Below are 20,936 nucleotides of genomic sequence, written 5' to 3'. Positions count from 1 at the left end.
TTTTTGGGGATTTAGTTTAAGTTTAAGTTTTAGATGTATAATAGATTTATTATGTAAATTTTTTTATTGATATCACTTTTATACAAATTAAATACTCAATGTCCATACTGAGGACGATTTTGTATGTAATGAGGATTGTCCATTATGATTAAACAGTACAGAACTAATGTAAATTTATATGAAGTATTATTTAGACATTAAATTTTAATTATAACCAATGGAAAGAATGAATTTTTATAAATATTATTTTATAAAAAATTTAAAGTTATTAAAGACTCATGTACTTAATAAAATTTTCTATAGATAATATTGGTAATATATTTACCGTAAAACATATTATAATTTGTCCATTCTATATTATTAAGTATATATATTTTTTATTAAGAAAACATTTCGAACCACCGTAACGTATTATTTTTCTTAATATATTCGACCATTTTTTTTTATATAATTTGTCTGTTTTTAATACATAATTCAATCAATATATATATTTTTAATTTACGTTTTAATTATTAATATATATAAACTTTTATTTAAGAACTAAAGAGTTTGATTGAGAAAAATATCGGATATAGAATAAAAAACGCTCATGTAATTTTTTTAACAACATATTTTATTGCGAACGTTTATAATATTTAGTTTACAATCCAAATAAATAAATTAACTGATCATATTATTGTCCAGTTCACATAAACTTTATTATAATTATATTGCCAGCACATTTCTTAAATAATTTGAGCCATAACTTATCCGAACAATGTATAATAACAAACAAAATATTCAAAACAACATATATATATATATCAAAGTTAATGTAACAAATATGTAAGCTTCAAATAATCAGATCAGTAAATAGAAAATCACATATGGGAATGTTTGTTCTAGTAAAAAGCCAAAAATGCATCTAAAAGGAATTGACAGAAGAACATTCTACAGGTAGTGCGGAGGTATCTCTGTTGTCGAACCATCAATTGAACCGCTTCATAGACCCTTATTAAAGTAGACTTCTTTTATTTTTGGGTAGTTCTTCCTGACACTATCCTGAGAAAATTTAAAGAAAATTTTTAAGAATATATTATATGTATAGTATTGTCATTTCCATTCATATGATGTAAAATAACATCCGACATTCGAGCTCTTACCCTGAGCTCTGGATCCAGGTTGTCCACCGATATGGACGCCTTCTGCTCGAAGATGGCGCAGCACAGCGGCGTGGCGAAGGTGACGCACAGACCGACCAGAAACAGCTGGAATGGTATCACCATCATGGGTCGCCGGCAGAACAAGCCGCGCCGCGTGGCTATGTTCGTTATGATAGGAGTCAACGCTGGCAAAATAAAATGCATATTATGATATAATTCAAAGATGACTTTGGTCAGGTTAATATTTTTATTTACAAATGTGGCATTTTTTAACCACCAAATGGACTGAAAGCTTAACGCTTTCTCGATATCAATTAAAACGGAAATCGGAATAGTATACATGATACTTGACTTAAATATATTATAGAGACGTTATCAAAGTGCTTTATGACAAAGTAATGACAGTTTTATTGTATTTATAATGAAATTAAAAAAAAAGGTTTTTCGCAACAAATACAACAGATGGCGCTGTAATTAAATGTAAAATGTACAAATTCAAAGATAATAACGACGTCTACTGGAATAGTTAGCATAATAAACCTACATCTTCAATCACTCTATCTATCAAACAAACCCCATCAAAATCCGTTGCGTAGTTTTAAAGTAAGCATACATAGGGATATAGGTACAGAGACAGCGACTTTGTTGTATACTATGTAATGATGATAATATAGTTAAGACAACTCCTGAAATTAACCTATCGTATGATATCAACTCACTCATTCCTGGTAAAGCCATCAAGACCCTCGAGATGCAGACGAGTCCGATTCCATATTTGGCAGCCCTCTTAGAGTTTCCGATGCGAGTACCGTCCGCCGTGAACACCGGCGTACCATTCAACAGTTCACTGAGAAATGTATGACGGTTACAATAACTATCACTTCAAACGACGGTGCCATTGAGGACATTATATAAAGTAGGGCGTATCTGCGATTTGTAATAATATTTTATATTTACAATGTTTGTTCTATGTACTTTTATTTTTACTAAAAACGAAGTAAAAATAAAAAATAATCGCATAACTCAATAAATACATCAAGACTTATTATCAAATACACTTAATAAGACTAAGTCCTGAAACTGAACTGAAACAGTCAATTTGCAGTTTTTTCATTCATAGGGAAACTAATTGTCATTTATTTTAATAATGCAATGCAAGGCCAGAAAAAATATAATACAGATAAATAAAATTTCTTTAACTTATTTTCAATCATATGTTTTATTTTATATTTTGATTTAATAAAACATAATAATAATAATAATAGTTACCCGCTCCTCATCATAGGTATGTTTATGAAGTTAGCGCCGCAAACCGCGGCGAAAGGTACCAGGGAAGCATAAATCGGTGGCAGGTTCTGAAATAAATATGCAATAAAACATTACTTATAAAAAAATGTATATTATTGTATGGAATAACTCAAAGTTAATTTGTTTCAAATGAAGTTACTGTACCAAACTTATTATATAAATACATATAACCTTGAAATAACAAACGGTCCTTACTTTTTTTTTTATTTATGTTTTACTGAGATATGTATTTAATTTTTAAGCCGCTTGTTTGTTTGGACGTTTGTTATTTTGGTTTGATTGTATATTATATATTTTTAAAACGGAATCTAATATTATTGAGCCCAAAATGGATTTAAATATTTTATTTGACAGTTAATTCAATTTCAAAATTCAAAACCGTATTCTTTGTTTGACAATTCATAAAGATCCAACATGGCGGACTAGTATATCTTTTTACAACCTTGATATATGTAGAATGTATATACCAAACTTAAAGAATACTTAAAATACGATGTATAAAAGTTACATAGTAAGCATGAGTCTTTATTTCGTTATGAATCAAATTTTGCAATCAAAATCTAAGACTTTCGCGTGTATTCATTTAAATGAAACTAATATTTTCGGATTGCTTCACGTTATTTTATTATTTTTAAAAACTACATACCGTGATCACGGGAAGACGAGATATGCCCGTGATCACGGTTGCCGCAAAGTATCCAAAACGTCTGGAGCGTGTAATTTTTAAAAATAATAACGTAAAGCGTACTAATCCGACAACATTAGGTTCATCACAATTAAAATTTAAAAATTATATATTAGTTAAAAGTTAAGAATGCTCAGATGCAGTGTACTACAAAGCTTCCATTGTGTAATTCCATTGTTCCACTAGAAAGCTGGTATCACAGTCGTGTAAATAAATGTTATTTAAATGTTGTTAACCAAAAAAAATAAATATATTTTATATGATTTACAAAAAATATGTATATAGTTTAGTACAATAATAATAAAATACAATAAAATTATTGATAAGGTTGTAACATTTTGGCCATTTGTAGATTTAAGAATATATATATATATACAGTAAATAATTCATAATTTAATAATAATATTCTTTTTAATAATCACGACAAATATTATATTTATTTTACTTTAGTGATATAAATAAACATGATTAACTTGAAGGCTGTGTTATTTATGTGACTTAGAACACAACTAAAGTATACGTGTTAAATACATACTAAGTAATATTAATATCTTTTATTTGATCTTGTTGTTATAATAGATTTCTATTTCATAGAAAACCATACTCGTATGTTGTTTTTAAAATATTATGCCAAAACAATATTTTTGTTTTTCATAATGCTATGTCTTCATTCACTCTAAAAATGTGAAATATTTTGCCAGTACCAACATTTTTATCGAAAATAATCATACACATAATGCTTAATAATAAAATTTAACGCATCTTCACGCAAGTCACCATGATTGAAAAAAAAAAAAAATACGACGTAATTCACTTTAAAAAAAACAAATATATATAACTCCTTTCGTTTTTAGAGACTTTTATTGGTTGCTATTTTGTTATTATTAATTATGAAATTTGTTTATTGAGATCCTTCGAGGGAATGTTGCCAGATACAGGTCATAGTAAACTCGTGTGTAAGATATTGTAATTGTCTTAATTATCTTAAAGAACTTGATGTCACATTTAAGTATAGGTTCTTAAGACATTCACTTTATGTTATATATATTTTTGTAATATCAATATAATAGATTTTCATTCACAAATCTTTGCAAATTATAGTATTGGCCTAGATTAAGCAACGGGAAACGCTTCGTATGTAGTTTGACAATGGAAACATGGACGATGCGTACTAGGTATATCCTTACAATCTCTAATTTTGTACTTATTAAGAGTTAAAATTTTTTAATACCAATGAACTTTTCGATTTATTATAGTATATAACTGGAATGACTTAAAAATATAATTAAACCTTATAAATGGGAGAGTTTTTAAATTTAACTGAGCATGAAACATATTAAAGTCAGTGTTAATGAGATTTTAAAAGAAACCTACCCTCGAATTTATTACTGTCTATTTTTAAGTCGGTAAAAGCAAACATGAAGGCGTTTCAATCTAAAACATTCACGATGCATGTTTGTATCGTACGTGAAATACGCATATACTATTAAAATACATTGGGTCTTGAAGGGAGGCGTTGTTTGTGACGCGATATTATCAGTTGTCATAGATCATGAACTGCCAACGAGATAGTAAATAGCATGATAACGTTAAGTGACGCGTCACGATTGTTCGGCTATATTTGTATGATGGGTGCTTACATTATTTCTATTTAAATCCTTTGGTATTATGTCATGGGGAAATACCATATATTTAATATTAAAAGTAAAGATTAATTTATCGTTATACATAAATTGAATTTAAATAGATTTTAATATATAATCACATCGATAATATAATGATATGGTGACGTACCCAAATTAAGATTTTGTTTGTTTGTCCGTTTTGAAGAAATTTTTGTACGGCTTACAGACTATAATATGAAAAAAAAAAATCAATGGCGACATGAAACTTTGTGTCGCAAAAGTCATAAAATAATGTCAAATGATTGGATAAATATCAGGTAACTAAATAAAAAGGGATAATTGTATAATATTCACTGAAGAGAGTAACATATTTTATAATTAATATTCATAAACATTTTCAATGGCACTAATCCTTTTGTTTTTGGCCCCAGCTGGTTTGTTTTGGACAAAAATTCTGTTTAAATATTTCTATCTAATAAACCAATTCCATGTAATTAATTATCTTTGTCTTTGTTTAATGCAGGCATGGTTCTTGACACTTCAACAATACTTTAATTGACAGCTTTGATTAAAAATTACCAAACATGAAATTTTTTTATTACATAATATCTAAGTGACAAAATATAACTAATGAGATCTAAGATTTTCGTGATTATTCATTGAAATAAAAATAAAATTTTTCCAATTTACTACGGGTTTATAATTTTCACTTTCCACAACCGTGATTACGGGTAGACGAGATGAGAATATCAGAAAAATATAACTACATATTTGATATTTCAAACATGTTATATCATTTTTTTTGGGGAAGTAAAAAGTGAAGTAAAAAGTACTTACGAAAATAGAAAGAAATGGCCGTGAATTAAAAAATCTATTGGCGCTAACAGCGCTGACGGAAGCAACATAACAGTAACTTGAGGCTGTCACCAATTATTATAAAAAACTTATTGGTATTCATAATTATGGTTATAAGTAAAACGAAATCAAAGACAAACAGTCTTTAGACAAAAAGAAAAATAGAACTATGTTTGAATTTGGGTATAAATACGACGTTTGGACGCAAGACAGCGGAAAATCCTCTCAGCCCGAAAGAACCCTCGAGAAATATAAGAACATAGATGAATTGAACTTTCGTTTTAAAATACCATGGAAAATACTGAAAGAAGTGACGTTAGTGACGTCAGCAATGGCGTCTCTCTCTTTAAAAACAACGAATCTGTATTAAACCCGATTAATCTTTTCACAGATAAACAAAACAAACGTCATGTTCAATGACACGCCTCTCTGACGTCTGCTTGCCAACATAAATCTATTAACATTATAGTGATAACAAAATGATTATTTTTATTATTTATCTCTATATATTATTAGATATATTTTCTATTATTTATTCCAGCCATTAAACAAATAAAGTGATATTGATAATGTCATGCTTGAAAACTTTGTACAGAATATTGCAGTGTAATAAAATTATATACATGTATACATAATACAAAATATTGAATACGGCATTAAAAGCTTACTAGGATGGAAATTCCATTTCATTATATAAAAAAAAATATCTCATAGATTGCATGTACATATATAGATAATAATATAATAAATGCAAGTCTGTGAGTATGTATCGATGTTTCCTTGGTTTTTCAGACAAAAACCACTTACTATATTTTGATGAAATTTTACGTTAATTTAATATAGGTTAAACGTCAGATTAACACACATTACATGGCACTTGTATTTATAAATACAAAACTGTTAAAGCTGCGTATATAATGTGTCGACGCCAACTACGACTAAGCCTATAGTTGTAATTTTAATGAAAGCATATACACATACTATAGATGTCGCTACCAGTTGGTTACGACATGCACTTTTTAAAAATACTTTACATAATTTGTGTCACGGACGAGAAGTAGTAAAAATATATAAGTCGTTTACACTATACTTATATTAATTATTCTAATTAGACATAATACAATTATAATGTAGTAAACATACAATAAAGGAAGAGATATGTAAAAATTTTAATAATCACAATGAGAATTCAATGAAGGCATGTTGAAAACATTCTACGTAAAAATAAACGTGACTTGCAAATATATATATATATATAATAAAATGTACATATATTTATATATGTTTATCTAAGAATCCGGTTTTACAGATTAAAATAATAAAATATAAAAAAATACTAAATGTCTGTTTATTTTTTAATTAATTAAGCATCGAAAGGTTAAAATTTTGGTATGCGGTATGCCTTAAACAATTTTTTGTGAAAGAATTTATTTCAATACTGAAATAAACATATTTTTACTATACAGAAATAATGTTTGGGTTAATAAATCAAGATTGTATTGTCATCGGTAAGAGTGGAATTGCAGAGGATTTAATATAAGTATAGGGTCTTATAATACAAAGTTATTTACAAAAAAAATGTTTAAAAGCCCTAATTAAAAAAATTCTAGAAAAAAATATATATTTCGTTCCTATTTTCAACAATTTTCATGTATATTTTGATTTTATTTTTTATAGCCTGAGATAAGTTTTGTTTAACACTAACACAAGTTTCGCTTCGTCAAACATACGAATTACGATTTGTTTCCCGTATCTCATTCAATAGCCTACATTAATACTATAATGTGAGATGAATAATTTATGAATGTTAAACTGTTAACGCTCCGTGTGTAGTGTGAGCAAACACGGAGTAAGTTTAATATACTTTCTGTTCTATAACATTACTTAAAGTTTCACTTTCTTTAATCTATTTTCTGCTTCGTTTTGTTTACTAAGAAATTGAAACTCCGAGAACGCATGGTGTAAAATAAGTCCCGTTAAAAATATTTTTTATCTTGTCAAATATTTATAATATATATGTACTATAGGTATATATATGTAGGTGCCATTCATATATTCTTTTGTATCTAATTTTTCATTAATATACATATATCTGTATAGTTATTCCCGTTACACAGTAACCAGTAAAGTCTAAACACAGCGCTTGTTTCTTCTAAATCACTTATTTGTGACCTTTCGTACGTGTATTATTTAATTAATTTATTCATTTATTTACATATAATTTTTAAACTTTCCAAATCATTAAATTTATCAATGACGTTCTCTTTAATCAATCATATCTTTAATTCTCTCCTGTTTTAAATTCGGACGATATAATTTATATATAGTCATGATATTAAATATTTTATTAATGAATTAATAATGAAAAAAAAAATTATATCTTCATTAAGAAAATTTGCATGCGTGTGCGTGTGTACGTGTAAGTTTGTGTGTTCTTCACTCACCTTAACCTTGCTGTTGAGAAAAAGTGCAGTAGACAACGCCCCGCCACACGCGGCACAATACGACGCCAATAACTGGCTGTGGGATGATTTGATAAAATTACAATACCATCAATAGCATTTAGCAATGTTGTATAATGTATATATATATATAACAAGGACCGTTATTATTAATAGCAATTACGTTCAATGTTATAACAACTTACAATAATATTTGTTACTATTCAAACGGAATGTCATATAATATTAGGTACATACCTATAATAATCTTAGTAGGATTTAGTATTTTAGTTGTACTTGAATGTTTTTGATAGTGGTAACACTTGTTTTTTATGTCAATAATATATTAATTATTTCGAATTTGACAGGTTTATAAATATTAATGTGTATTTTTTAACCTTAAATCGAATATTTATTATCTTATTATATACTAATCCGACACCTTATAAAATAAAAATTTACAACGCTTTTATACTGTCTCTTCTTTATTTATTAATTAAATTACGTCTTCGTTATCCGGAAGCAAAAGTTATTCGATCTTGCAATGTAAATGACGTCAAGTTTAAAACGTAAAATTCAAAATGGATTCCGAAATCAAACAATCAAATAGCTATGTAACAAATAAATTATATACAATTAAAAAGCTTCTTAAATCCTATCCGATATAATATCAATTTAATTTCTTTTCTTGAATATTATTTTGTATACTCACGATGTCGGTAAGGGAGCGTCGCCCCCTCTGTTGGTATAGTTTACGAGGGCATTAAACGTCTGATTGACCCACTGCCAAAAGACGGTCGCCGCTGTTGTCTTATAAAAGGTTATCATGCCTGGAATATACGGGAACTGGCTTCATTGAACCATCACGATCGACGTTATAAGTGCATGAGAGTGTGTGCGTGTTGTCTTTGTTTTATGTATTTGTGTGCGTGCCTGTCTGTGTGTATGTTTGTGTGCGTTAGTCAATGTTTTGATTTGTAACAGATTTTCATATTGACCCGATCAGAATTCTGTAATACAAATACCCTAGAAATTGTCTCATATATCAATAATCCAGTACACTCACAATAATATCATTTAAAACAGGAACAATATAAAAAAACAACCTTATTAAAGTTAACTTCTTGCGGAGTGTCCTTAGTAAAAATTCTCATCATCAAACTAAAGATTGAACATTTCGTTAACTCGCTGACTTCGAAAACATTTTGAATATTTAACAACAGAAAGTAAACTATAGGGACGTTAAATAAATTTTCATTTTATTTTATTAGTTGATTGGGCGGATGAATGAATAGTGAATGCTTTATGCTTGGATGTACACATCTTTTGTCACATTGGATGGCTTTGCAATAATAGACGTAATAATATTTCGTCAGTCGGGTGGATGGTTTATTGACTCACATCCTGTGATGATTGTGTTCATTGGAGCCTGAGCCGACATCCGTCCGATGGCGATCATCTTCTCCCCCGTGTCCGGATGGAAGGCGCTATCATACAAATACTTGGTAGCCCACAATTTGTCCTCGTCGTAGCCGGCTGGCATCCTACGACTCTTCCTGGTGGTGGGATAATCGTATTTAACCAACCCCAAAAAAAACTAGTCGTGTATTTTACTGTTATTAGGTTTTTATATTAGCATAAACTGTCAATAAATATGTACCTTTACTGTATTAGTCAATAAAAATACTATTTATCTTCAAAAAGTAAAAGAAATGTTATACCATTCAAATATAATATATATTATAAATTACTTACTATTTAAGTACTTATATTTAAATAACCTTAATATGTAATACTTCGAAATAACTAAATGTTTTGAATAGGAAAAATAATTGAAAATACAAATGCCTTTCGTAGCAGTGCTACGAGATCAACCGTAGACTTGCTACAACGTGTCAACGAACCTTATACTCGTTTATACTGAATGATTAAAAATATTTCATATTCAATGTATGTTATTAAAGCTCAATTTTGTCAAATCTTTCTAATAATACATAATTCCTTATATAATCTGTAAGCAAGACTTTTCTTACGCCATATTACTAAGGACTTCAGCAATGCAGACGTTTGTAATCGATTACGTAATACGTTCAGAATTATTAACGGATCCAAATCTATATATTATTCTAGATCCATATCAAAATCTAGATAGTACTATCAACTGTTATCTAGATTATATCTTGTATTGACTAGATCTAGTAGCAGAAGTGTTATTAACTAAGAAGTAACAGTTTTGCAATTCTATCTGTAATCATAATTCAAGTTAGTGGACTATAATTTATATAATTAAAATCTGACTTCCACACCATCAAAACTATTGCAAATTAAATAAAAATAGAAACCGTAAAAAACGCTTCGATATGTGCCTTTTAATAAAAAAAAAAATATCGATCGAATCTAAAACAAAATGGCTGCCAACAATAATTGATTACTTATTTAATCTATGCTTATTTTGGTTAATATATAGTACTTTGTATATTACATAGTATTAGGTTTAAATAATTAACTCATACCTGAACTCAGTGACAATCTTCCTAGCATCCTCAAGATCTTTGTTGCTTGCGAAAACGTTCATGGGATTTGTTAGCAGAAGGAAATGTTTCGCCCTACCCATGTACGTACTCTGATCATAACGAGGCTTGTCCAAATCTATGTGACTCATTGTTGATTATTGACTGAAAATAACATATAATCACATGTGATGAAGTAAATAACAAACTATTATAAGTATTGGAATGTAAATTAAATATTATTATTTAATAGATTAACAATAATTAAGATTGTTCCGAATGATGTTAGATAAGGTCGATGAAAAAAGGATCGATATTAAATTAAAAGCGCCAGGAGTGTATCAGTGTCTTAGCGATATTCATATCGTTAAAAGGAAATAGTTCGCGAGAATATATTTAGAAATTTATGGGTAAATTCTATAACGATAGATAACTGTCAAACCTTCTCCATATATGATGAAGAAGTTTAGAATAACCAGCACATATATAAGAATACAATATGGTTTACACAAAAAAATACGAGAGATTCACTTAAAACATTTTAAATAATTAAAAATATATTTTTTCTAATTATGTGGCAACGTAACCCTTAGAGGTCACTGTGTGTAACCTTTTTAATCTAAAGTCATAATTATCTTTATAAGTCAGGAACTTATATATATTATTTAAGTCACAAAAGAATACGAATTAAAATATATACATACGTGATTTAATTTGTTTCTTTAGTTCGGTTCATTCTAAGACTTAAAAAATATTTTTGATGTGATAACAATAGGATGATAATTTATTTTTAATATGCATTACATAACTGTTTAATGATGGCTCTTGTTTTACCTCGTGTACACACCACCCAAGATAACTTGTACAAACAAATAGACGCGATGTCACGGACTTTTGTATTATCAATGAAATTCTTTTGAACTAACGATAATATAATGATTACTCAGTAACATTAAGATAAAAGAGATTTGTAACAATTCAAAAATATTAATTCATTTCGATTACCTTCTGTAATAATAAAAATTTATATATATTTCATATTTAAAGGAAATTATTTAATCTGTAATTGCTTTACGTAACAACTCTTTGTAAAAAAAATGCTATCTATTGTGAGAAACTGCGCTGAAATGTAGTATGTTTTACGTTATATATTCACCAAAAATTCAATAACGAAATTTCACCTTGAAAATAAAGTATTCAGTACCGCAGACCGCGATGAAAAATTTTATAATAAATTAAAATATTTTAGAAATTCAGTACATTTTTTCCATTGATTACTAAAATATTATTTCATACTTTCTCTGATAATATGAACTTATTAATATACTATTATATATTTTTTTTATATTTAAAATGGACCTATGACCTAAAGTTTAATCAATAAAACGACCATTGGCTTGAAAATTTTTGAATAAAAATTAATTAAATATAATGTTATCAAATTTGAGAATATTAAATAGCATTTCTCTAAATAAATAATATTTGAAAATGTGTTTTTTTCAATGATTAAATAAGCTAGGGGCAGTAAGGAATGCATAATTTCACTCACCAATATTAAGATACAAACGATTCCAATGAGATATAAATACTTTATATAAAAGTTGAATAATTAGGAGGTCCAGACACAGTTTTGCATTTTTTTATTAATTTATCTACACTTTTTAGATTTAGCGTTATATTAAGTTTAAATGTTGCGCCGTCACAAGACCTCCAAATATGACGTAAATAAAAATCAATTCTATCTCTACTTCGATGGTTAGAGTTGTCAGTTTTTATTTAAATACTTTTTTTAATGTGGTATACATTAGTATAGTATAAATGTAACTAGATCAATATTTTTTTAAAAATCATAATAGTAATAACCATAATACCCTAGATATAATTTTTGGTTTAATTTCAAAAAAAATATTCCTTATGTGTTCCTTTTTATGCAATAATTTGATTTACGTTTATTTTTTGATTTTTTTCTTATGTATTAATTAAATGTATCGTTATCTTTTCATTAAAATCTAAAATATTTTTTTATAAACTTCAGAAGTAATAGGTTAACAACTTTTTTTTTAAATACGAAAAGTGGGAACTGTAAGTTTAATATTTTACAATGATATCGAAATAAAATTTTGCTTGCGTAAAATGAATTTTGAAATTGACATTTCCACTCTTGTCACTGAAAAGAGCGAAGACAAGAGGGTCTAAAAATATCTTTGCTAAAATACAATTTTCTCTTAGGAATTCATTGGATTTTCAAAATGTCTCTTATAACTAGAAACCTGTGTCGTACTCTAGTCCAGGTAAAGTGCCCAAAAAATGAATTTATTTTCAATATATTGGAATATTAAAAAGAAAAAATTGTTTCGTAACTACTGCTTCTATGTTATTTTTTTTTGCGCTTCTAATAGTCAGTTAATTTTATTGTTTTGTTCTGTTAGTTTTGAAATTGACACAAATCCCTTTATTTAAATTCAATTTCATTCGATACGATAATATCTTAGCTATCAAATAACCTCACGTGATGTTCTTAATTGATTATACAAACATCTACGCATATTGTCGTGTTCAATTTATTTATACTCAAGGTTAATTTATACTTGCCATAAAGAATAAAAACCTTTTTTTACTATTTCAGGGATCTCAGCATGTCAGCAAAGGTTTGCATACAAGTGCAGTAAACTCTGAAAAAAACGTATGTTTCGCGCCACTATCAATTAGCAGCCTGGTGAGAATACTAACTGTGGTACTAATAGTTCTTACAGGAGTGCAATAAAGCAGAAGGAGTGCAAGTAATTAAATATTTTTAAAATTTATCTGACTTCGATCAAAAGGCATTATTATTATAACATTCATTGTTTAAAATAACTAGGTATTAAAAATCAGAAGGAAAATTAAAATTGAGGAAGATTCTAATTTCTTACTAATATAAACCGTTAACTAAATTTATATGTTATTAATCAGAGAACAAAACTTAACAAATCCAATTTATTAAAATTGGTTCATACAAGTTAATCAATCTGATTGGAGATCTGTTTTCTTTTTGAAGTCAGATAAAATGAAATATATTGGCATATAAATAATTTATTATAGATTACAAAATAATTTTACGTTGCATTTACACATTCTGCTTTCTTGCGTATAAAAAAAAATAAAATTTATATGATTGGCGGCAAAAATGTATAAACATGACATGATATTTTATTACAATTGGCATCCAAATTCTGTATATTGATTTTAAAAAATTCTCAATAATAAATATTTCAAAGTTTATCAGGTCTACATTAGCAACGTGATACTGTAAGAATTTTTCCTCTATGCATGAAACCTTGTGTATTGGTGTCAATGACAAAAAAAAAAAAGTATTCGAAAATAGAATTATAATTAAATGCATGAAAAAAATAAATAAATATATACATAATAATTATATTATAATAAGGGTATACATATATGTATTTATTATAACAGAGCACGATTCCTTATATTTCATGCAATATAAACCTCTGTGTTCGTCCGATGCATTGTAATACGTAACAAAATGTTGTGTTTCGTCCACATTACATATTCAGGTCATTAAAATATATGTTTTAAAGTTATAGGGTAAGTATATAATGTAAAAATTAAATGAAATTATATAAATAAATGTATTAAAACTACCAATAAACATTTTTGTATCGACGTCTGCTAAATATTATGTTTTTCATTGCTGTTTTTGTATATAGCAAACAAGCAAGGAAGGTCGCATCAAGTGTACTCTTATACCGGGAGACGGTGTTGGTCCAGAGCTTGTGTATTCGGTACAGGAGGTGTTTAAGGTGAGATTCATATAGTTAGCTATTTAAAAATGGGTTAAAATATGTGAAAAATTTTATTCTTACTGTATTTAAACCATTATGTGTGTAATTTTTTTTACGATAGATTTGTCTTAGTGTTGCCAACATTAAGGTAATTTTTTTTTTGTTTTTTAATTATAATATGTGTGCAATATATTATACAACTATTATAGTTTCAAGTGTTTTCTAAACTATACCCTTTTTCAGATCACTTAACAAATAAGATTTTTTCATAGTGTGCTTTTGCATTCTGAAATACTGAACTATCAATTACCTCAAATATAGTAACATATTAATGGAAATTTCGAACTTCTTTTGTGTTAATTTCACACAAATGTTCTAGTACTTATATATATATATATATATATATACACTTATATATATATATATATATATATATATATATATATATGTTTTAAGATAATACTATAGTAATTAAACTGTGTCTTTATTTCTTCCAGGCGACCAGCATTCCTGTTGATTTTGAATCATTCTTTTTCTCTGAAGTTAATCCAACATTGAGTGCGCCCTTAGAAGATGTTGTTAGCTCAATTGCTAGGAATAAGATATGTATCAAGGTATATAATATTCTTAATCTCTGTATAATTAGAAACACATATATGAATTAATATAAATTATTATCTGTATGTAATATTAAAGTATAAAAATTTTTCATAATTCTTGTCTGTTTGTTCCCGTTACTATCAATAACATGACCGATTTTGTCAGAAAATTCAAATATGCTAGTAGGTGATGTTAATGATGTCTGAATTTGCTTTTTTAAATTAAGGAATCGTAATCATTTCTATTATATATTGATAAAAAAAATATCTTGCAAGCATGTAAACAACTACATATGTTCATTTTATAAATTCCAGGGCATTTTGGCTACCCCGGACTTCTCCCACACTGGTGAACTTCAGACGCTCAACATGAAGCTCCGTAATGCCCTGGATCTGTACGCTAACGTGGTGCATGTCAAGTCACTACCTAATGTCAAATGCAGACACACAGATGTTGATTGCATCATCATAAGAGAACAAACTGAAGGGGAATACTCTGCACTGGAACATGAATCGGTTCCCGGTGAGTTTTTGTACTAAATTGTAGTCGATTTTAAGTTAACCGTCAAGATTTGAGAATATGGAGCTAACTATCAAGGTTTGAGAATTTGAAGTTAACTATTAAGATTTGAGAATTTGGAGTTAACTATAAAGATTTAGGAATTTGAAGTTAGCTTCTAAGATAAGAGAATCTGAAGTTATCTGTTAAGACCTTAGACATTTAAAAGTGTTGATTTCAATAAGTCTATTGAATAACGAAATCATTGAAATTTTATTTCATATCCAAGTTATTCTTGCTTTGAAATAAAACATAAAAAACTATACTTTTAATATTGCCATAATATGTGTAAGTTTTGTTTTTAATCACTGATTTCTTGACTCGATAAAAAGTATATATAGCATTTATATATTTCTCAATTTATATCCAAGCAATTATTTCATTGTGTTATTCAGTAAACAATTTTAAATTATATCACAATGCCATTGTGTTTTTAATATTCAAACATAATTAAATATAATTAATAATTGTATATTACTATATACATATATATTTGCAGGTGTTGTTGAATGTCTCAAGATAATAACGGCTGCTAAGTCTGAACGTATAGCTAAATTCGCTTTTGACTACGCGGTCAAGATGCGCCGTAAGAAGGTCACGGCTGTGCACAAGGCTAACATCATGAAGCTGGGCGACGGATTGTTCCTGAGGAGCTGTGAGGAGGTATGATGTAACAATTTATACACAGACAGACATATGTACATAAATGTGTATTACATGTACCTGGATAATTGGAATCCTATGAAATAATGATCTAACAATGAATCAGCAATCAATCAATTTTTAATAAACTAGCATTCAAATTTTTTTTATTTCTATTCTGTGTAAATAACTAATAGTTTGGATGGTGTTTCAAGAAGATTTATGATAGGGAAACGAGAAACTGTATGTGTTTAAGTTGTTATACAAACTTATGTAAAGGACACTGACCTCAGAATCCTTAATATAAGTTTGTATAACAACTTAAACACATACAGTTTCTCGTTTTTGAAAGGATGGCCTGTTTAACAATTAATGTTTCTAGCCAACCGTACAATATAAGATAAATAAATACATAGTTATCTTTATTTTTAAATGTTAATACACAGGCTTTAATTGTATGTTCTATGAATTCTATTCAAAAATCTTTGTATAATATATACATTGAAGTAGGTTTTCTTTAAGGCTAATAATATTTATACGTTCCTTAAACTTTGCTAATATATGATGTATTATCCCAATAAATACAATATAGTTTTTAATACAAATAATTTTAAAAATAGAACATTAATTTAACATTATTATAGAAAATTTAACGATTAACAACTAAATGTATTGTCACAGACCACTGGGATGGTTTTTTAATGATGTTATATTAAATAAAATTCTAGATGGCAAAATTATATCCAAGGATACAGTTTGAGAAGATGATTGTTGACAATTGCACGATGCAAATGGTCTCCAACCCGAACCAGTTTGATGTGATGGTGACACCCAACTTGTACGGCAACATAGTGGACAATCTGGCCAGCGGTTTGGTCGGTGGAGCCGGGGTGGTCGCTGGAGCCTCATACAGCGCTGACTGTGCTGTGTTCGAACAGGTTATAATATAGTCATAGCTTTTTTAATAATATATGTATAAGGAAAAATTTGATTTTATAAATGAAAATTTAATTTAAATTTAGTTGGCCATATTGATATCATGTATTGAGTATGAGTATGTACGTATGTATGTAGTATGTATGTACTACATGAGTATGAATGAAGTTATTATATATTAATTATAAAAAAATTTATCAATGAATTTATTTCATAATATTAAAAAAATTATTATATTTGTTTTGGATGTCAGTGTTAATATTGAATTATTTTTTTCTTTTTTATATTTAATGGTTTTGTAAATGTTTCTGCTGTGTAATTTCATTTATAAGATACTTTAATATATGTATATACAGGGTGCTCGTCATATATTCTCCGGCGCTGTCGGTAAGAACATCGCCAATCCGACAGCTATGCTTCTATGCTCGGCCAATTTGCTGTCTCACGTCAATCTGCACTCCTACGCTGATATGATCAAGAACGCTATCAATAAGTAAGATCAAATAAGTGTATTACAAACATAATATTGCTGATTTTTTTTTGCTAGTTGATAAAAATAATCAACTTGATCGGTAAAGCAATTGTAAGCGATATTCCATCTTCCAGTGTTTGAAATCCTATTATATAATATATTCTAATTTTTAATTCACGTATACGTTAGCACAAAAAAGTGTGCACGCATTTACGTGAAAAATGAATGTGCACAAAAAAGAACCAATAAAATGTCACTTTTACTAGCTTGAAAACCAATTCGCTTCCAATCCGGGATTCTTGAAGAGTCTATACAAATATGTACAATATATTAATAAGATAATATAATAAGATGTATTTTATAAAATTTCAGAGTTCTAAAAGACGGCAAGGTGAGAACAAAGGATTTGGGCGGACAGTCCACAACAAAGGACTTCACCAACGCCATCATACACTGCCTCGCTTAGAATTTTTATCAACGGAAGGAACAATTCACCCAATACAAACTCCCAAAGAGATTCCATCATTGTCATAGATTATATAACAATTTCAGTGTTGCTATCACTATCATTACAGTAATATTGTCATATTTAATTTTTTATTAGTAAATGGCGAGACGCCAGTATTAATTTATTTATTTCAATCATGTGATCTGTAACCCATAGTATTGTTTAAGTATTCAATGTTACCAGAAATAAAATAATTAAATGTTTGCATGTGTTTTATTGCCAGTGTTATTTTTTATTCACTTATGTATATTGCCTTAGAAAGCCTGCGGTATAACTCTCGGAGCAGCTAGCTTCTTTACTCTATCAGATATGACGTATTTGAGTGCGCCCGGCGCCACCTGGAAAATTTGATAATTATTTTAATATCACATACTAATATTATTAAACGCGTAATTTGTAACGACGGACGGATGTTTCTACGAAATCTACTGAATGAATTTTGTCTGAAACTTTCTCGTGATGTCGTTTATACAACAAATTACAAACATTAGAATTAAAAACTAATTCAGAGGAAATACATTAATTATGGTTGGTTAACATCTGTCATACTAAGCACACTCCACAGATTACTAATCTCTCTGAACCCTAATTGGCAGTATATATAGTATAACTAATATAAATATAACACCAATTTAATTAATAGTACTCCGAACCTAGGATGCAAATTGTAATGAAGGCAAAGATTGTAGATAGTAGCGTTTTTCTTTTTGGCGTTGACTAAAATATTGACAAAACAAATAAATTATGAAGCAACATGTTGCAGATTCAAACAATACCTTTTCAGGATTTCTGTACCACGCTTCTTTTGACAATCTTCTATATATTTTAAATTCTGGGAAGTGACAGATTTCGTTGATTCTTGGCAATAGTTCTTCCAATGGTTTGCCAATTCCTCTCTAAAACACAAAGTAATGTTCGAATATTAATGTATATTTATATATGTTACAGGGTATATAAATATGGCGAACGTGATAGTTACCAGTTCAAAATATTTACCACGAAAACAGATTTTAGAAGTTATTTTAATTACCTTTATAGGAGGCGGTTTAAAGTCTCTTCTGGGTCCAGCTATTTGGCTTATATAGTCCATGTGTTTCTTCCACTCGCTCTCAGACCAACCTTTTTTCTTTTTAACCTCTTTTGTATTATCTTGTTTTTTAAGATCCAAAACGCAGTTCGCTAGTTTTGAATAGCAAGTCGCATTGGCAGCTTCTATCATACGATCGATTCTCTCGATACGTTCAGGACTGAACCGATGTTTGTACATTCGTTTTATAATCAAGAATCGTCTGAAATATTAAATTTAATAATTTTATTAGATCTATAAAACAAATTAACTTAAATTGTTCTTGATAAGACATTGAACTTAACTTTTTCTGCCCTAAGTTAGATTCCTACTTCAGTCTAAATTTTATATAAAAACAATACATTCACGAAATTAAACCTTTGTTTAAAGTTTTATACTTTATAGGTTTGTATTGCCAGTTACAATGTTTATGTATTTTCTTCCCACTGCTTTGAATGAAAGTCTCCCCATTTTAGAGGAAATTTAAAAAGATACCGCCAAGACATACATTTCATCTTAATACAAACCTTAAATATGGCCACGCTGCGTCATTTACTCTATCAGATATTTGGCTGTTCAAAGCTGATTTCCTGATTCCTCTGGGATTCAAAGCAGGCATACCTTCCCCCGTATCAATAATATATTTCCTTGGTATACTTAAAATGTTCAGTCTTCTGGATATTTTGTACGGGAAAGTGTTTGTAGGAGGATCGTACTTTGGTTTCACCATTTTGACTAGCTATTCAGAGAGTTATACGGGATTTTGGATGGTTGGTTTTACATTGTTTATTTATTTTTTACATTCGGACTTAAGATTGTTTTATTGTGTAACAGCCATTGAGATTTGACGTGTATTTGACTTTAGAATGTTTTTAATATCTGTTAATGTGTACGAACGTTCATAGATAATATATAATTATGAACTATACTACTTAGTACTTTTAAAATAAACTTTATACAAAAAAGCTCAAAATTGCTGTAAAACATCGTATATATTCAAAACGCCACCACAGACACACATTAGCAAAAATTCTGCTGTAACATGGCAGATTCTAGAATATTCGAAAATTTTTGATAATGTCGGTGTTGTTTAGATAGTCGGTGGAGGTGAGCGTTTACCGCCCGTTCGATAGGGGCCCCTTAGACCTACACCTAGGTCGCAAGTCCCAGGCATTGTTGAAGCTCCTCTCCCTGCGACGAGGGACCCGGCGCCCGCACGGTGAGTCCATGGAATGATGAGAAATTTCGGTTCTTACTTCAAAGCGTATTGTAATTATTGAATAAGTTTTTCTTCTTAAAAAAACGACCGCGCTGATACGAAACACGTGTCATCTCTCTTGATTCTGTAACATTCAATTTCAAATCTATTTTTAAACGTTAGAAATAATCTTTCACATCATTGTTTCCGGTGCTCGTGGTTTAGGTCCTTATATAACTTTTCCCATCCTAGACATATGACACATGTTATAACTGTTTCTAATTCCTACTGATCGTTATAAAAACTTCAATAAATTTACTGAAAAATGCATATCCAATAATTATGAATGCTTTAAATACTCACCTCCGCGTCTCAATAATCTGCGATTTGTTTTTCATTTCCTACAAACATTACGTTGAGCGTTCCTTCTTATTTGAATACTTAATCTTGGCTTAAATGATACCTTACTAAAGAAATTTTAAACATTTTTAAGCGATTAATATATGAATAAACACATTCACATCTCAGATATCCGTAACCACGTCCAAGTGATCTCGTTATTTGTATCGGTCCAGATAAAAATACCTATTTCACTAGCCAGATTC

At 28.7% G+C, this 20,936-nt stretch overlaps 3 protein-coding genes across 5 annotated transcripts; 1 reads left to right on the top strand and 2 right to left on the bottom strand.

Annotated features, from left to right (window-relative positions):
* Window positions 1–592: 592 nt before the first annotated feature.
* LOC116774816 (sideroflexin-1-3) lies at window positions 593–12,299 on the bottom strand. Of its 2 annotated transcripts, none has more exons than XM_032667581.2 (9): window positions 12,116–12,299; window positions 10,570–10,731; window positions 9,458–9,612; window positions 8,769–8,886; window positions 8,060–8,135; window positions 2,412–2,497; window positions 1,862–1,989; window positions 1,143–1,327; window positions 593–1,041 (listed from the first exon to the last, which is right to left on the bottom strand). In XM_032667581.2, the coding sequence occupies exons 2-9, from the start codon at window positions 10,716–10,718 to the stop codon at window positions 982–984; spliced, it is 957 nt and encodes a 318-aa protein (XP_032523472.2). In that variant the 5' UTR covers window positions 10,719–10,731; window positions 12,116–12,299; the 3' UTR covers window positions 593–981. The 2 variants fall into 2 exon arrangements, with proteins under 2 accessions (XP_032523472.2, XP_061380114.1); XM_061524130.1 differs by lacking the exon at window positions 12,116–12,299 and adding an exon at window positions 11,271–11,293.
* A 399-nt stretch (window positions 12,300–12,698) lies between these two features.
* On the top strand, window positions 12,699–18,270 carry LOC116774730 (isocitrate dehydrogenase [NAD] subunit beta, mitochondrial). Of its 2 annotated transcripts, none has more exons than XM_061524031.1 (9): window positions 12,699–12,857; window positions 13,193–13,282; window positions 14,277–14,369; window positions 14,849–14,965; window positions 15,266–15,473; window positions 16,009–16,172; window positions 16,880–17,089; window positions 17,444–17,580; window positions 17,932–18,270. In XM_061524031.1, exons 1-9 carry the CDS (start codon window positions 12,816–12,818, stop codon window positions 18,023–18,025), a joined length of 1,155 nt encoding a protein of 384 aa, XP_061380015.1. In that variant the 5' UTR covers window positions 12,699–12,815; the 3' UTR covers window positions 18,026–18,270. The 2 variants fall into 2 exon arrangements, with proteins under 2 accessions (XP_061380015.1, XP_061380016.1); XM_061524032.1 differs by having other exon boundaries at window positions 12,700–12,857; window positions 13,193–13,249.
* On the bottom strand, window positions 18,267–20,001 carry LOC116774729 (uncharacterized). The gene is made up of 4 exons (XM_032667467.2): window positions 19,661–20,001; window positions 19,098–19,356; window positions 18,844–18,963; window positions 18,267–18,405 (listed from the first exon to the last, which is right to left on the bottom strand). The coding sequence occupies exons 1-4, from the start codon at window positions 19,861–19,863 to the stop codon at window positions 18,322–18,324; spliced, it is 666 nt and encodes a 221-aa protein (XP_032523358.1). The 5' UTR covers window positions 19,864–20,001; the 3' UTR covers window positions 18,267–18,321.
* Between the last annotated feature and the right edge of the window lie 935 nt (window positions 20,002–20,936).

The sequence above is a fragment of the Danaus plexippus genome, chromosome 23 (assembly GCF_018135715.1).
Source record: "Danaus plexippus chromosome 23, MEX_DaPlex, whole genome shotgun sequence".
Taxonomy (NCBI): domain Eukaryota; kingdom Metazoa; phylum Arthropoda; class Insecta; order Lepidoptera; family Nymphalidae; genus Danaus; species Danaus plexippus.
The sequence above is the reverse complement of the archived record's forward strand: the minus strand, read 5'-3'. Positions and strand labels throughout refer to the sequence as shown.